This window comes from Haemaphysalis longicornis, unplaced genomic scaffold (assembly GCF_048455015.1).
Source record: "Haemaphysalis longicornis isolate Haplotype H1 unplaced genomic scaffold, Haemaphysalis longicornis Haplotype H1 scaffold_1, whole genome shotgun sequence".
NCBI lineage: Eukaryota > Metazoa > Arthropoda > Arachnida > Ixodida > Ixodidae > Haemaphysalis > Haemaphysalis longicornis.
Genome location: NW_027526203.1, coordinates 472,348,619 through 472,367,131, shown reverse-complemented (window position 1 = coordinate 472,367,131; position 18,513 = coordinate 472,348,619). Strand labels below are relative to the sequence as shown.

The 18,513-nt window shown below is 50.7% G+C and overlaps 1 protein-coding gene across 2 annotated transcripts in view; it reads left to right on the top strand.

The window, feature by feature from the left end:
- Positions 1–18: 18 nt before the first annotated feature.
- Positions 19–18,513, top strand: part of Mitofilin (inner membrane mitochondrial protein mitofilin) — a 47,967-nt gene continuing 29,472 nt past the window's right edge. Inside the window, exons 1-6 of one of the 2 annotated variants that reach the window (XM_077688202.1) lie at positions 19–254; positions 700–770; positions 13,128–13,295; positions 16,154–16,235; positions 17,218–17,272; positions 18,379–18,465. In XM_077688202.1, the coding sequence (XP_077544328.1) occupies positions 210–254; positions 700–770; positions 13,128–13,295; positions 16,154–16,235; positions 17,218–17,272; positions 18,379–18,465 (508 nt within the window). In that variant the 5' untranslated portion in view covers positions 19–209. Of the gene's footprint in view, positions 255–699; positions 771–13,127; positions 13,296–16,150; positions 16,236–17,217; positions 17,273–18,378; positions 18,466–18,513 lie in introns of both variants that reach the window. The other variant, XM_077688201.1, reaches the window with a different exon arrangement.

Sequence of the window (18,513 nt, the reverse complement as noted above, 5' to 3'; positions counted from 1 at the left end):
CCAAATGGGACAAAAAACGTACTGCTTGGTTAACAATTTTAAAACAATCAAATTATTTGCTGTAATGTAAATGTACTGTTTGCTGTAAATTAGGTTTAATAAATTTGTTTGCCAAACACAACCCTGCGTTACCACGTACTCGTACGGCAAATAAAAGTGCAAATGCGGCTCGTCTCCACCTGGCTACTGACTGCGGCGGGGTCTGAAAAATGTGGCGATCAACACGGCAAGTTTCTGTGCGGTATTCTCTCCTGGTAAGCTTTTAATTCGCCCATCTGTGAAGGACCACGACTAACTGTGCTCCTGAATGCGTCCTGATGTTTGGCAGTTTGTGGGTGCTTATCTTGATTGCGTTGTTCGATGCAAAAACTCCTGTAACCCTAATTCTCGCGCACGTTACTCAAGGTTACGGTCGTGTCATACTCGCAGAGCTATGAAGGGCGCCGGCTGTGGCAGTGCAATTTAATTGTCCCCTTGCAGTAAGCATCGATAACCATATTTGAAGCTGTATTATCGTTATATAGGAGGTGCTTTGACAGTTTTTCTTTACTTCCTCAATTGATATTGCTAAGATCTTTCTAGCGACAGTAATTTACCTCTGCACACCCCTTTTATCGTCATATTATTGCCAAAAAAAGGTTTCGTGCAGAAGGGGTGGAAGTGACCACCGAATGATGGTAATCAGACTGTGCGTTTCAGCTTGCAGGCAAGCAGCAGAAAGCCAGACATCCCCTTCAAAGCCGTCCACAGTCGACCAGCTCATCTGGAAGGTAGTGCGCTTTCGGTTTTCCTGGCTGTTTTTCTCTTCCTGGATGGTTGCAGAAATCCACGTAGTTAATAGAATTTGGAATCTGATTTCACAGGTATTTTGTCGCTGGTTACGTGTTAGCAGCAAACCCACCGCAAAGTGGTAACCTGCAACCTTGGGCGATTTCGGTGGTTTTGTGTGTTCGGATCGCTCGTGGATGGGGAGGCTGTTAGTTTTATGCATATGGTCGCCTAGTATGTCTATGTTCAGAAAGCTAGACTGCATATGGCCATCACAGGTTCAGTGCAGTGTCTAGCTTTCTTTGCGCGCGAACAAAAAAAATTAAAATATTGTGTGACCTTTTTCATTGTGTTCTCATGGCCTCCTCAAATGCCCACTTTAGAACTAGCGACATGCAGTTATATATATTTTTTTTTAATTTGTACGCTAAGTAGTAGTGTTCTACACAGCCTAAGTGCTATCTGGTATTCCTTGTTTGCGTGAAGACTGCATAAAAGCAGGTGTACTGTTGCACTTGTGTCTTACTGCATGCCTATTACCTTGCGAAGCTTTACTCACTGTGTGCTGTTTCTGCACCTTTGGAGGCTTCAACCTTAGTGTGTACCCACCCTGTTGACCTCGAGGACATACCGTGACACCACCTGCGAGTGATGTCACTTATAGAACACCGGATTATGTTGTCGTCTGCTAGAAGACATTTCCTGTGCTTATGCGACTGTGTTTTTTGTTGTAGCCATCGTCTACCCCCTCCTTGTGGTTTTGATGCAAATTACACAAAAAAATGGTCTACGGACCGAATAATCTGGGCAAGCGATCAGAGACTCCCTTGTTCTGGGCAACACCACCGCGTCTAGGTAGTCACTACCATTGTGACCCACAGCTCGTACACAGCCAGCTAACGCCAAGGACAATGCAACTGAGGTCAAGAAAAGTGCACTGTAAATTCATTATGAAATACTTGCGACGTGACATGTACAAGGCTGTGGGTCCAAAGAAATTAGACCTTGTGAAGCGAGATAAACATGCCGCTCAGTTGTGATCTGACCACGCGTACTGCGTGCATTACCTAGTAAATGAAGGACAACGTGAGAACGGTGAGTGGATTGCTTCCCCACACATGCTTAAAAGTGCTGGTACGATCTGCAGTTTGGCTTAAGCAGTGCCTATTTCCCCTCCAATGATTTTTTTATAGAGTTTTTATACTTCATATGCATTATCGACAGGCAGTGGGAGCAAGAGATTCCTCATTTCACTGGCTCTGGCACGCTGCAGACTTCTGACTACGTAGGGGCATTCTGTAAGGTCTGCAGTGATGCATCATGCTACAAACTGTGATTCCAGTTGTATGAACCGAAGTGCAGGGTCCGAAGTCCAAAAGGGGGGCAGCTTTCTGTCCACTGAGGAGACTGTCAGAGGGGCTTCTGTCGTGGAAGCCGAAGTCGTAATGCTGTTGGTTTGTCACTTCGGTGGCTGCAGCGTCACGTCTGGGTTGCCAATGTTGGAATGTGCTTCTCGGCGGAGTCGCGCAAGTGAACACTCGTGTCAAACAACTTTTTATGATCATCCCTCCTCTCCAAGATAACTTTCTCTTATGCACGCATGCGCTCTTGGCACCACACACAAAAGCACTGCTTTGCGTCGCCACCCTTCTCTCTCGGCAGTGTTGTTGTTGCACTCAAAACTACTTCCCAGGGTGCAGCCAATTTCCTGCACAGGAGGAGCGTAATAGTCAAGGAGCATAGCCCAAAGAGAAACGCAGTCGTGAGGTCTTCTGTGAGAGATGGCCCCTGACAACCTGGGTCCTGATATACAGGCCATTAAACAAATAAACCACGTTTGGCCACAAAGATGCCTCACACCGGTGCCATGTTTACATGACAGCTTTGACGAATAGCTTATTCTGCAGTAAAACCTTGTTCATCTGGGTGTCCAGAAAATAATTTGAGTCGAGGGCAGTTCCGAGATGAGTGCAGTACTGAAAATTTAAATGCACAGGTTGCTCATTCAGTAAATGTGTTAATCTGAAGCACAACTACAGGAAGTCATTAAGGGTAAAAAAAACCTGAAGGCTACTTGATGTGTTTCATAACGGAAAACAAACAAAACAAATATGGTAAGTCACATTTTGTGGGCATACCGGGTCTGGCTACGGGATAACAAACGACCCCGGCTAGCCTCGTTAGAGACGTTGAGCGAGGATGTCAGCTCGACGCCCGGAAATGACCCATCCAAAATGCCCCAGAGAGGTACGCGGCGTCCACAAGGGAGACGCCGCGACGGGTTCGACTCACCGACACAGGCGACGACAGGCTCCAAAGGGCCAGGACGAACCATGGGGTTTATTGGCCGAGTCGTACAGTGCATAATAACGCCAAGACCGGGTTAAGAACTACACTGTACCGACACGCGTCCTACGGCGTCGCCCAAACAGGCGACCATGGCCGAGGTTGCACGCGGGCCGCTCGCAAGGTGACCAGAGGCCTACCCTGCGCGTCCGATCAGGGCCAAACGGCGCCCGACCGGCCGGCGCGGCGGGGAGGAGACGAGCCAGCCGGGGACAAGGAGCGCCCCGGTATCCGACTCCCATCTCCTCCATTCCCCCATCCCCCTATCCATGGGGCTAGAGCCGGAGGAAGAGCCAAGAGCAAAAGCAAGAGAGAGCGAAGCGCACGCGCCGCGCTTATAAGGAGCGGGGGAGAGGAGGCAGGTTCCCGGGCGAGGAGGAGCGACAGCGGCGGCGGGACAGTCGGTGCCCGCCGGCGCGTCGGCCCGCGAGGTTGACGTCACGTGCGCGGGAAAGCGCGCTCGTTCGAACATCGCGCTCGCGGGAGGAGGAAAGGGGATCAAGCGGATCCCCACATCCCCCCCTCCTCAAGACCGAGCCCGGTCTGAAGGACCAGCTCGACAACAGCAGGCACCGCACATACCCTACGAGCTTACAACGGGTCCCCAGCCCAAGAAGTCCGCGAATGTCCGCACGTTCGAGTCCACGCCGACACACACGCCCACACTTCGAAGACACGCCGTTCCAAAGTTCGACACGACGCCCGAGTGGTCGGCACGAGCAGGGGCCGTCTAGATGACTCGCCAGGACACCAGGGAGCCAGGCCCAAGACCGCCAGACCGCGGGGCGGGTTCACGCCGGACGCTCGAGCAACATGCTCGAGGGTTGAAGCTGCCAGGCGTAGCTCGACCAGCTGCAGCAGCAGAGGGCCACCGGAGGTGGAAGGTAGCCGCAGCTGCAGGGTGCCGTACCGGCTGAAGGTCCCGAAGAAGCACCCAGGGCGCGCTCGTCGAAGGCGCCAAGGAGGGGAGCCGCGGCGAGCGACGCCGCACGAGGCATCGTGAGGGAGTGCCCCGAGAAGGCGCCGGAGCGCCCGAGTTGCTTGGGTGTGCCATGGCCCTGGCGAGTGGCGACGTTGAAGCCGCTGGTCGATGCAGGATGGCGTGTGGCAAGCGCGGTGTGTGGTGAGGCAACTGAAGACTGAAGAAAACCGGGCTGGGGACCGAGCCAAGGAACAGTGCTGCAAAAAGGGAGACGAAAGGCGAAACCCAAAACTACCTGCCGGGAACAGCGATAGGGGCGTGCAAAGGCTCGGGCCGAAAAAGCGGCCGTAACGCCGGTGCCGCGCGAAACTGGGGAGAGCTAAGGTAGCCGGCATTCCCCGTTTCGCTTCGTCGGCGGCCATCCTCCCCCCCTTCCAAACCGTCGCTATCGGCGACGAAGGCATGGAGGGAAGAATACTGGAACGAAGGGCGTGAGGCCCGCGTCGTTCCCTAGGCCGCCGATTGAGTGGCGTGCCCTCTCCCGCGGTGTCTCTCCAACGTCCGCCATGAGAGAGGGTCTACCTGCCGTGTCACGTGGGCTTATTGGGCCAGTTGGTTGCCATCGCCTGACGTGACGCGCTTCCGCCCGCCACGGAGAAGAGGGGGCAAACTCGCTGCCCAGCCGGGCGTCGCGAAGAAACCTCTCCGTGGCTGCGGCGTTGGCGCTCGCTGGCGCTCGGTAGGGTTGGTCATGGGGCGGAAACGTCGCCCCGCGCCAACGCTCCGCTCGGACGTGAGGACGCATGATCAGGCCCGCGGAAAAAGCCAAACGGGTGAATATCGCGGTCCTTTGTCCTCATCGCGCATGCCTAGTGCTTCCGCAGGGCGAAAATGTCGCCCATCAGCGAAGCCAACAGCGGCAGCCCGACAGGAACCGACGACTACGGCCACCGGGATGGAGTCCCAACGTGTACGCCGTATTTTGCCGTGGTTTGCGCCTCTCAATGGCTGCATGCAGTCGGATAGATTGAGGGATCCGGACTTCGCGCTGTGGCACGCGCTGCACGAGCGAGAAGCAAAAAGGCTCCTCGATGTGCGCTCGGCCCGAATTCAAGCAGAGTGACACAACTTAATCAAAGTCTTACGGTCGCTCGCTTATCCGGCCCTTCGCGAGTCGGGGAAGCTCAACGCGGCTTCCCTAGACTGCGGTAAATCGCCACCCTTGCTGAGCCTCGTGGGGCCTTATCGGGTGAGATTCTATCGGCAGAACTCCCATCCGCTCCTCGCAGGCACGGGTCCGTGGCAAAAATAAAAACGCGCTTGCAGCAGCCTGGCTGCATAGCGCACGAGACCCACCGCAGTACCAGCGGTTATAGGCCTCCGACGAAAGCGTCGCCCGCTCCATCTCGGAGCGCGACTCACACAGAGCCAAAACGACCTACTATTTACATATTTACAAATCGGACCTTCGTGCTGCGTTCGGAGGAGGTTTGTTCTGCATAAGGCGATGCCGGCGGACAACATATGGTCCCCGGGTGCGCCTCTCGTCTAGGGATTGCCAAATTCGTGGCAGTGCTCCTTTCGACGATCGCACCGACGAACACGTGCGAGCACGTGGGGATAGGTTCGGTCAGGTGCGGCGCGCGTCAGGAACTCCGGGTTAGCGACTGGGGCTGATATTTGCCGCCACGTTCGCGTTTCCCTTCCTTCAGCGCAACGGCAAGAGCGAGGATAGTGGAGATCAGCTCGATACATGCCTGGTCAGGTAGCGGAGCGGCACAACTTCGCAAAGTCTTGCGGCCACTCGCCCAGCCGCCCGCGAGTCACGGAAGTATCGTATACCTTCCTCAAACTGCGGGTGCTCACCACCGTGAAACTCTCAGGGGGAATTTCCTTCGGTGGGATAACTTCAGCGAGAGACATTGAGCGTGTGGCAGATACGAATCCGAGAGATAAAAAAAACGCGCCTGCAGCAGTACGAGCTGCAAAGCGCTCGAGGCTGACCACAATACAAGCGGTTAGAAGCCTCCGGCGACCGCGTCGCCCGCTCACACAGAGCACGACTCACACAGAGCCAGTTAAAATCATATTTACAACACGGATCGTTCTGATAACCGGGCACATGCTCGTCTCTGCTGGATGCAATACCGGCCGACAATGGGTCTGCTCGGTATGTGATATCGCCCGGGAATTGCAACGTTTGCACGCTTAACGCATTCCCTTCGGGGCTCGCACCAACTGGCCGGCGTTCAGCGCTCGGCTACGGGGCCAGTCGGGTGCACGGCGCGTCAGGAGCATTCAAGCGGGCACGGGGGCTCGCGACAGGCGTCCGCCACCACGTGGTGCTACCGCTCCCGTTGGGCACGGCGACGTTTTCACGGGCGCAGCTTATATGGCCAGCGCGCGTGGTTCGCGTATCCGCTTAAGCCAGCTGAATGCCACGTGGTCCGTCTCCACTACGAACGAACTTTGGTCGACGGAACGGTCGAACTCGTTCAGAACGTGCGGCCCGATCTCTAAGTGGTCCGTAGCGTTACGCGGCGAGTGGGCCGCCGTGCTTTGGAAACACGAGATCGTAAGGCAAGCTACGCCTGGGAAACGAGGAGTGCTCCCCAGTGGGCCTAGCTGCGGGCTTAGCGTAACGAATCTCACGCGCGCCGGGCAAGATCGACAACAAAGGGTCGTACAATGCCTGCGCGGGGATGTGCTACGCTGTCCCGGCCGTGTCGTGGGAGCGAAAGGTGCTCTTTTGCGACAGGGCCCTGACGTCCACGCGTGCTATGCGCGATAGGCGCTCGCACGGTAGGACGAATGCGCATTATCGTGATCAGAGCGGGAGGCTCCTTCTCGACGAGGCGCAGGGGGCTCCTTAGCGAGGCGCAAACTTGGCCACAAGGGCCGTTTGGCGTCTGCACGTGGAGATACATTGGCCGCAGGCTAACGCCGTCCGAGCAAAAGATGTTCTCGTTTCCGACGTAGCGAGCGTATGGCTCTGCTCCAGGTTCAAATCGTACGTCAATTTCGCAGGCTCGGGATCGCCGCTACGTTGAGTAGTACAGAACACAGGAGATGCTGGCGCGGGTCGGGCGATAAGTGCCTCGGTTCGCGGGCAGCGGTGAGCGGCGGGAGCACGTTACGACGAAGCGTCGTGCTCCCAAAAGCCGATTGCTGGCGCGGGTTGGGCGATAAGTGCCTCGGTCCGCGGGCAGCGGCGGATGGCCCGAGCACGTTGCTAAAAACAGCGTGGTGCTCAAAAGCCTAACCGCTCACCTCACAGTAAATCGCACAGGGACTAAGGCCAGGGGCCTGTTCCGTCGCGCAGTGTCGATACCGTGTTGGGCGCCAATGTGGGCATACCGGGTCTGGCTACGGGATAACAAACGACCCCGGCTAGCCTCGTTAGAGACGTTGAGCGAGGATGTCAGCTCGACGCCCGGAAATGACCCATCCAAAATGCCCCAGAGAGGTACGCGGCGTCCACAAGGGAGACGCCGCGACGGGTTCGACTCACCGACACAGGCGACGACAGGCTCCAAAGGGCCAGGACGAACCATGGGGTTTATTGGCCGAGTCGTACAGTGCATAATAACGCCAAGACCGGGTTAAGAACTACACTGTACCGACACGCGTCCTACGGCGTCGCCCAAACAGGCGACCATGGCCGAGGTTGCACGCGGGCCGCTCGCAAGGTGACCAGAGGCCTACCCTGCGCGTCCGATCAGGGCCAAACGGCGCCCGACCGGCCGGCGCGGCGGGGAGGAGACGAGCCAGCCGGGGACAAGGAGCGCCCCGGTATCCGACTCCCATCTCCTCCATTCCCCCATCCCCCTATCCATGGGGCTAGAGCCGGAGGAAGAGCCAAGAGCAAAAGCAAGAGAGAGCGAAGCGCACGCGCCGCGCTTATAAGGAGCGGGGGAGAGGAGGCAGGTTCCCGGGCGAGGAGGAGCGACAGCGGCGGCGGGACAGTCGGTGCCCGCCGGCGCGTCGGCCCGCGAGGTTGACGTCACGTGCGCGGGAAAGCGCGCTCGTTCGAACATCGCGCTCGCGGGAGGAGGAAAGGGGATCAAGCGGATCCCCACAATTTGTAAAAGCAACTATGGCATCAGTAAAGTGGAATAATGCAAGAAGCAGAGTTACACAACATGGAGAGGCCTGTAGGCAAGAGGAGCTGTGAAGGAGGCAGCAAACGAATCTCACCTTGCAACATTGAGTGTCTTCATAGCAGAAACCTTTATATACGTAAATCTGTACAGGCACGCACACGTATATTTAGAGGGAGAGAATATTCGTGGGTGTTTTCAGCATTCCGAATTTATCTTTAATCCTGGTTACCCTCTTCACATAGTAACCTTTAGTCATGGGGCAATGCACTACTCGCAAACTTGCAAGCAATTTCATATTGTTCTCTAACATACCTACGAGTGAAGACGTTTTTTCTCTGAATAGTATTTTGAATTATTTTGAATTCACCCTTAAAACCTTTCAAAACAAGTGGGCTAAAAAGGTACTACTTTACACAGTTCGTGGTATCCTGCAAGTGCATGGGTTCTGGTTTATTAGTGCACCATAATGACCTGGCTCAGAATTGACGTACGAGAAGCAACAAAAAATATCTGCCAATTTTAGGTAATCTAGCCGCACCGGGATACTGAGCGATCCACGTGATCCTGTGTGCTTGCTATCCATGATTTATCCTTAGGATAAAACATGATGCATATAGGTAATTGTGTGATGACAAAATACGCGTTTGGTTCATTAGACAAACTGCTTTGTCCCTATAGCAATGATACCAATTTTATTGCAAACTTCAAACAAATAATGCAGAAATTAAAGAAAACATGTGAAGCAGTGTAGACTCCCTAGCCACTTTCCCGTAACTTTTCTGTGATGTCACAAAACCTTGTTTGTGCGATTGGCGGTCACCGGCTAAGCCATCGCTAACACACGACTGGGTAATTGCAGTGGGGCCTCTACTTCCGGGTGGCCGCATCCCTTGAATGCTAACGTGCAGTTAGCACACTGAAAATTGTGTTTTGGTGCTGGCCCATATGACTTCGCTCCTGCCCATAACACGTCACTGTGGTGCGAAATTTGAGTTTTAAAGACGATAGTCTTGGGCTATGCGGAAATTTTGGTCTGTCTGTCCCTTGATTCAGCCATTTGCCCAAAGTTAAATCTGGTGGTGGTGTTTGTACTTCTCAACATTTTTAAACAAAAACAAAACATTACACAGATAGATCTAAGGCACGAAATCAATGCATAAGTGATATTTGCAGTGTTCCTTTATTTAAAAATACATCGATGTTTGGTTTGTGCGATTGCAAATGCAATACTACATCCACTGTAGAAAAAAAAAATCGCACCGTTGCCTGCTGTTGCCCATGCCACTATAGCTCCTGGCAGCATTCCAATTTGTTTATCAGTAATGAAAGGTTCCAGTAGATGCCTGTGGACCGCGCATGGAGAAGGGCCTCGTTGTGGAGCAGTGGAACACGGCAAGCTAGAATGGATTTACGTGGTAGGGGCGCCAGACGGCTATCGTCTTGAAGCGACATTTTCAACAAAGCCAGCAGATGCGTGGCCAATTTTTTCAAAACTTCTTGTGTTTTTTTTTTTTTTTTTCAAAACATTTGTTGTGGCTGGAATGAGCTGAGCGAGGTACTGAAGCCTAGTTCCTTGAAATTAAATTTGTATTTTGTTTTCATGGCTCCTTTAAAAACCTCTTGGTTAACCGTAGTTTCATGTAAACAAGGTTATAGTGTACCATGAGCTCTTGTGAAAGAAGTGTGGTCCTAATAAAGGGCTGTAACTCGCATTCTGAAAAATTGTCGTAAGCAAAATAATGGTCATAAGTGGGTGCTTTTTTTGGGCCATGAAATTCCACCCCAAGGTATTGTGATAACATTCTGACTTTTAATCCACAAACAACTAGTAACTCTTCCAAGAGAGAGAGTGGAGGTTAATTATCTGCAGTGTCTCACATACTGATTTCATTGTGTAGACAAAATTCATCCTCTGTGCGTAAGAGTTCCTTGCCATTTTTGATTGTGTTTAGTGTTACAGTTGTGTTAAAAAGGTCCTGAAAACAAGATGCCCGTTTGTATTATTCAAAAGATTTGGTGTTTTATTGGCCCCCAGTGCTTGTCCGGCAACAAACGATACTTCATTCACTGATAAATTAAACAATTTAAGGCAAAATGTTAATTCTCCCACTAAATCGTGTGTTTCGTGACATCAGCGATGACGTATGCAGGGCAGGTGCTTGAAACGATTGTTAGTATGGTGACTAGGGCTTTAGCAAACAGGCAAACGTGTTTTGTTGCCTCGTTTACCGTTCGTCCTCCCAGATGGCGCCATGACATTGCTCAGGATCGCTGTCCACACTCATTTTGTTTTTGATTGGATTCGTACCTGGCTAATTTTTGTTACTGTTGATAGCAATCGTTTTATGAAACATTGGGTATGCTCGACAAACAGTCACAGAAGGCAATGTCACTTATGCCAGTTGGTCAGTGTAAGCTCAATGCACCGGACTGCTGTGCTGCTATAAACGGCACAGTGTGCACAGTACGCACTGGTGCTTCTATGTTTGTGTGCATTCGTAACCACGGAGCAAGATAAACAGGAGAGCCGGCTTCGCTCTCTCCGGCGGGCCCTTAAGCGGGATTCACACGACGGAGAAACCCTCTCTTTTTGGCCCGCGGGACCCGCTCACGTGACCGGTTTTAGGCTCCGCCCCTCGGTGGGGATAGCCCGCGGTGGCTCCGCGAAAGAAAATGCCTCCGCATGTTTTCGCTCGACGGCGGTGGCCCTCGGCGGGGAATGGAACCTGTTCCTCGGCGCTGTCGTCTGCTAGTCACTCCGCGTAGCTCCGCACGTGTGGATGCGCCGCCAGGCCGGATAATCCGGTCACGTGCTGTTGACGTCACATATCCGTCCGCCTCCGTGAGAGGGTTTCTCCGTCGTGTGAATCCCACTTTAATGTCCATCATTCGCGGAGCACAATGTAGATGGCGCAGCGAATGGGCCGCCGGCTAAGCGGCCGGCCGTCCCCGTGCGCCGGCGGGCGCGTTGGCGGAACGCATTCCGTCGGCTTTTGTCGTCTGCTTCGTTGACGGTAGTTTTGGGCACGGAGTGCTTTGGGCCTGCTTTGGCGCCCCTTCGTGTTCATTGCGCTCCTCCTCCGCACGGCTTGATGAACTTGTTCGACAGCACCTTCTGGGTAAACCGGACCCGAAGGAATTGAATGGTCGTACGGCAATGATATGTTAAGGATTGGTTTGCATGGTGGGAAAACAAAATGTAGAGACCACATATAGACATATGGCTGCTATACAAACACTACCTTTTGCGCAGTGCTTGCCGAAAATGCGACTCCGTTTGGTAAATTTGTGAACACCAATTTGGCTGTGTTTTAACAGGTTTTACAAAAGGCGAAAGGAGCAACTGGTTCTGATGACTAGCGGTTATAAGAGTTCCCTCAGCTTTCTCGCAGTTCTCCAGCTTACGTCCAAAACAGAGTGTGCCTAGAACACGGACCGGCACTCACACGCTCATCAGAAAAGGACAGAAACACGATAACATCACCCGCGACGTAGCAATCTGCTCAAGATCAAGGCCCTGACAGTAGTGCGGTCTTTTCACAAGCCTTCATTTCGCGATATTTGAATTCGTCTGGACCCTATATCTCTGTGGTGATGACTCGCTGAAAGGAAAGGTTTAACGAGCTCGTTGTTTTGCTGGTCAGCCGCTTAAAGAAAAAAAAAAAACGCCGGGAAATTTGGTAGGCCCAAAATGCAGCCATACAAATCGCAGCATTTTATTTGGAGTCCGCGACGTTATCGACGAGATAACACGACCGTAGAGCGACAGTGAACATCGGGCGGTAAGTTGCGGCATTAGTTACAATGAAGATTGCGTTTGATATTCTTGGGTGCCTTATCAAGCTGACAGTGTTTTTATATACTTAATACAACTGGGCAGCCGTCCAATACAGTCATTGACACAGAAATGTGTGCATCATTGCCGTTTGCCGATGGAGACTCCGGGCGACTCTTGTAAGCGTTGTTCGTGCGCAGAAGCACCAGAAATAATTAAGCACGCGGCCGTAGAGCGGGCTAACAACAAAGGGTAATTTTGGCACTGCATCGATTTGTCGTAAGCAGAATCACGCTAGACTGTATGTTGTGGCGTTCCATATTACTCTTGCTCATTCTTTGGTGCTTCTGAAGTCGTCGTCATTCAGTTGCGTCTTACATCTGCTGGGTTAGTACAATATGTTTAGCAGGTCTTCGTAATGTCACAATAAACGCTCCCTGATAGGGAATAAGTGATCGCCATGTATGCAGTGGCATCTGCGCCGTCTATTGCGGCTGCGCACGGGTGTTTAAATTCCGCGCGTGCACGCATGCCTTCTGCATAGTAGGACAGGCAGAAGACAGACGTCGCTGCGAAAGAAAAGACGCCTCTGGGGAGAGCGAAGAAAGGAAGTGCCATGTACAGAGGCGCAGCGACGAGAGGGCGAACGAAGGAGGAAGAGAGCAAAGGGAAAGCTGGACGGCCGGTGGAGCGGTGACATTATCGGCCCGAGCAAATGATTTTTTCTGGGCCACAGTCGGTGCTCCTCTTTATATCTTGCTCCGTGTTCGTAACTTTCATTGTTTGCCACACCATTCTTAATGGTATGCATAGAATATGCATTAAATTTAAATGCAAATAGCTGGTTCTGCAAGCTTGTAAGCCCTGCCTAGCTTGCGTTTGCTTTTGCAGGCCTCAGCCAATCGCACAGCTGCCCATAATCTTCATAGGTTCTGTTGTGGGAAATGAGCTAGTGGGTCGCATGGCCGTTCTCTTTTTTCCTGTTTTAGAGCTTATTTGAGTGAAGTCTGCATTAGAAGTGGTGTCAGTGTATAATGTTATACTGAGGCAGTCTTTCGAAGGAGCCAAACTTGCATGTTGTCTTCATGGCCCCTTTAGGCTACTGTATGCGGCTCCTAGCATCGCGCTATAAACAGGCCTGTTGGTGTGTCCCGAAATGCCGAGCCTGATCTCTTTTCCCTGCAAAGTCGCATTTCCTGGCTTGCCCGTGCAGTGGTTCAGCCAAGACAGTCGCTGTTGCGGCCGGTGTGACTGCCGTGGGCGTCGGTGGCACACTTGCCTATGCCAAGTTCGACGCCGACTTCAGACGCCAGCTGGAAGGCAGCCTGCCCTATGGAGATTCCCTGCTGGGCAGCATCCTGGGGCCGGCCAACGAACCTGCGTAAGGACCGCACTGCTGGCTGTGACTGCTGTGGGGGTGATCCTCGGGCTTGAATTGAGCACCAGGTTCCTCTGTAGAGGACAAAAATGCCCACATGTGCAAGATTGGCGCACGTTCACTGGGTGGTCTAAGTTTATCCATAGCCTCCCACTACAGTATGCATTATACTCCAAAAGCAGCTTCCACGCTTAAGGCTTTTCTTAGCCAGCAGTGCAGATGAGGGCTGTTGAGAACAGTGATGTGAAGGGGTTGTGGTCTGCTGCTCTATGAGCTGCATAATAGTCGGCGCCAATCACAGAAATTTCCGCATAACCTGTTCCCAAAGATCAGGAGGCCACAAACTAAGCATAGTAGAATGGCAGTTGGGGTTGAATTTTTTACGGGTACTGCAGAGCAGAGATCTGACCCGGTTAGTGCATAGCCGGAGGTCGACAATGTTGTGGCATAAACAATCTTAGGTATAACTGTCACATTCTGTGTACCTGCTTCGAACTGCTATAAGGCTTTGCAGTTGTGATGGCATGGGGCGAATTTTAGCTTTCTTTCTAGGAAATGTGTTGCAACTTTTATTCTTTTGCTAAATGTTACTTTTGTGGCTATGTGTTGCATAGAAGACTGTTTTAGTATGCTGTAGTAACTAAAAAAATCCCTGCCTCTTCTCCTCATGTTACAAAGACTGTCTACATGTCATTGAGGTTCTATTTTACATTCTACTTGTGTGCTGCTGGTGAGTTAACATTTTCCTGTCCCCGCTTATTCAAATCGCTAATATATTATCGACTCTTTCAGGTTCAAATTTTGACGTTTTCCCATTCGAATTTGGCGTTTTCCGAGCACGCTCTGGTAGCTGGTGCCATCTACTGAGTAGTAGAGACACTTACGTCCTTTTGTGCGCCACGATGATACGGAGATGGCGTCAACATCGGGCACTTTGGCGCTGCAGAAAAGCCGCGTTTTTAGGGATTTGGACGATTCAACGCACGACTTTTTGTATGACATTAGCAGCACTGACTACGAGGACAACTTTTCATCATCGGATTTCAACACCGAAAGTGACAGTGCGCCAGACCGGCTCATAGCCTGATGCCCCCTGTTCATCACAACCCCAACACAATTCAGAAGTATCGAAACTGTAAAGTATGATACGAAAAAAAAAGTGGAGCAGAAAACTGATGCTCTCTGCTATGTATGTGTGCCCAACCTATGTTTTGAGGAACTGCTTTTCACAGTGGCACGAAACCCACTAGTGTTTTTTTTTTTTTTTTTGGTGGTAAGTTAAGAAATTTTAAAGTTCGGCATTTGATATTTGCGGGAGTTTTGCACTGATAGTGTGTGCATGAAATGTATATCTTAAATTTCTTGTGTGTTTTTGTGTGGAGCAGCACCGACGTTTTGCTTATTTGTTGTTTGTCCCAAACCTTTTTGGTACAGTGTTTTTTCTTCTTTTTCTCCAAATAAAAATTCATGTTTGAGACAATTGACACTGCAAAGAAAATTTGCTCTTCTGCAATTCGATACCATACACTATATGTTGCATATTTTTGCGTAAACAGCGGCTGACCGGACATGCCAAGAGTCACATGACGAACAATAGAACGAGAAGCACACACACAAGCTCTCAAAGAAACATGCAAAATCTTTCTTTGCACAGTAGCATTCTTTAGTTTTAAGTTATTTTAAATGTATACTTCAAGCCACGCTGACGTTTGCAAGCTGCCAAGCCGTGGCGCCGCTGATGGTTGCGATGGTTATTGCTGGTTCGGCATGGTCGCATGCCTGTTATCTCCAAAAGCACCCCTGACATTGTTCTTGCTGCAGTTACGTTGTCCGCTAGACATTTTTTATGTAAAGTAAAAGCCTGCATGGTACATTCACATCGTTTAACCACCATCGCACGTCCCGTGCGGCAGCAAGATTGGCGCGCACGGAGCGGCGGCTATGGACGTGTAGGGCTGTAGGGCAGTCAAGTTGTTCTGTCGATTGTGCCGAGAGGCTGAGAGTGCGACCAGTGGCTCCTGGAGCCACGATGCTTCGCTGGGTAATTTTTAGTTTTCCTGCTAGGCCATACCGCTGTCTCACTCGCTTCTGGAATCCGGTCGCCATTTGTGTCACGAAAAACATCATGAAATGACATGAGGGCAATTCACTTGGTAACTTCTCCACGCTTAAAGCATCTTTTGCCACTGAATAAACGCTGAGAGGGCTACGAGGCAGTTGAACTGTTGTCTGAACCAAATTTGCTAGTTGCCTTCAGTTTCCCTTTAATGTGTACTAGATGGAATGGTGTCCTTGGAACATAGTCGTAATTGCATAACCGTACATCACTAGCAATCGCTGGAGGTTACAGGACCTCGAAGTAATTGCCTGTGATCTTTTTTTATCATTTTCATAACGCTCTCTCGTTTTAGACATTTACCGGCTACATCACTCTCCTCGTTATTTTGCTACTGAATGACGACGAGTTTTCTCCAGTGGGAGCAGCTTCCACCACTGCTATCTTTTTGACTTGGTGAAACGGTGGCACCATCAGATTGCACCATGACCTGGTGTTTGGCCCCACTGACATGACAACGGGTAGTTTTTTGTTTTGCCACTGTTTTAATGGGGTCGGGAGGTAACCAGTGTGCAAGGTGCCGGTCCAAATGGGAAATTTTTCAGTAAACAGGGTCACTGATGTGCGATTGATAAAAATATTTTGCCGTAACACAACTTTGGGGCATCTTGCATGCATTACAGCACACTTTGGCCAAACAAATTTCTCCAGATCGCGTGAGGTATAAAAGCCCTCAGCAGTGAGATTCTCTCATGACATCAAAGGCTGGAATTGTGCGTAATTGTATAACATTCCTTTGCAGCAGGCCACTTCCAGCAGAGAAGGTCAAGGAAAAAGCTCTAGAGTCCAGCCTCCTCCGCAAAAAGGCCCCAGCAGAGCCATCCAGGGTCAGTATCCTTGCAGCCTAGTGGTTGCCAAGGCACGTCTGTGCTGCTTTTTCCTATTCGTGCAGCATTACATAAGGCAGCATGCAGCAGGTTTTTTAAACGGTTACACAGTTAGCTCAAGGCAGTTGTCGTGAGGTGATTTTGAAAGTTGTAGTACTGTGTAAGCTCTGCAAGGGGCCTCAGTCAGCAACAATGGTGCTTGAGTAGCATCTTCCGTGCGACAGTATAAACGTGATTGGTTCCTGTAGCACGGGATTTGTAAGGATCCTGCAGCCTTCATCTTCACTTGTGGCCGAGGCTAGTTATCTGCCAATTTTAGGCAGCCACTAGGCTCGCATTCTGTGTGCGGTGCCTGGGTTTCTGTTTTGTGTGTCATGCAGGGTAATGTTGCAAGGGGGGAGGGGTGCCCTGGAGGCTTTCCTGTTAATTCTCTCTGCTCAGTATCAGCTGAACACCTGCTGGAGGGACATCTTGTCCGGAAACTTGGTGAGGCAAGTCTCTGTGCCAGCCTCGTGTGAGTGGCCACATGTGTCCTAACAGTCGTGAACCACAATGTTGCCTGATTCCCCCAAGGAGTTCTGTGGAAATTGGGTTGAAACAGGTTCCTGCTTAAAAGTGCTTGCAGATGCCATAAACTTGTGGTCATGAAATGGACAAAAGCACCATTCTTCTGGTGCAGTTAAAATGAGCTGTAATTGTCAATCAAAAACCAGCACGTCACTGTGGTGCATCGTTTTATCGTGGCAAAATGTCAGGATTAACTTTAGTAATGGCCTGGCAGGGGTACGGGCCTGTGCACGCTGCATGGTCCGATCGGGAATGTAAGGCTCACTATTGGAGGAAGGGGAAAGGATTGTGCATCAGTTGGAATGGGTATCTGATTTCTTGAGGAACTTGTCACATTCAACGGCTAGTGTAAACGTGGGGCTCAACAGAGGCATGTGCTGGGTGGTACCACCAAGCCAAGTGTTGTCTCGTGCAGGGTGCTTTGCCGCCTCCCCCTCCAATCACTGCCCCTCCGCAGACCCCCGTCAAAGGTGGGTGTGGGTTTTTGCCCCGTTACTTGTCACATGCTTTGTGTAATTGATTGTGCTGTTCAAAACTGTGCAAGGCACACAAGGAAAGAAGGGGAAACGACGACAGCACAGCGCTGTGCCGTCATCATTTCTTATTCTCTCTTTGTCAGCTGTTCGCCAGCACTGTGTTTTTCTTGCGTAGTTTAATGCTATGCACTGGTGATTAACCCGCGGCATTTTCATCACAGAAAGCAATGTTTATGAAAAATGCAGTTTTGCTGATTTTGCACAGTACTTTATTTTTTAAAATTAGGAACGGTCTGGGTGTGTGGTGTGGCTTTTATTGTCATGTTCCCAGGATGCACGATGTTGTTCGAGAGAAATCCACTTTTGTTGCAGTTTTACAAAGCAAAAAAAAAGCCCAGTTACTTGTGGATAATGCCTTCTTGTAGTGATGGCATTGGGGGAGGTAGGCGAGTTGTGTTACACCCCTAATTTTCATCCTCTGGCCCCAGCTTCTTAAGATCCCACGTGAAGCATTTTTTCTGCTAATATAAGGCAGAGAATTGGGCCGGTTTGTTTTCTGATTATAAAGACTTTTTGCTAGCACTAAAAGACAAGCCACAGGAGGGAAGCACACTAGTGTTTGTCTTGTATACTGCTCTCCTGAGTCCCATGTTTTAGAAATATCTCATAATTTTCACTGTTCGTTTTTCAACATTCTGTCGTGACTTGTTAGGGGCAAGCAGTTATCTTTGGGGACTAAATGTTTATAAGCCATTGGCTGGCCAGCTCTTGCTTAAAGATAAAGGTGTGCTGCTGTTAACCTGAAAACTATTACCCCATTAGTACCACTGATTGTGGGGTTGCTGGCTTGCAAATGTTGATTACATACCACAACTGTAACATTTTTGGTGTTGAAACTACTAGTTGCTTTTTAGTATGTTCAAAGACAAATCTTTGTGAGCAGTAAGAAACCAGTTGTTTTTGATATTGCACACAAATACACGCTGGGGGCGCAAGCGTCTGGTTGCACTTACGATGGGTTCTACATTCAGCTAGCATTGAAGGAATTTACTCCAGGTTGTGCATGCCTGTGTGATTGCAAAAGCTTCCTTTTCCTTCAGAGAAGACTCCCTCGCCCCGTGATTTGGAAGCAGAAGCCCAGAAGCAATTACGAGACATCAAAGAACGAAATGAACGACTGAATTTTGGTGAGCACGTTGCTGCTAATATAGCACTAATTTCAATCCTTTTTTTTT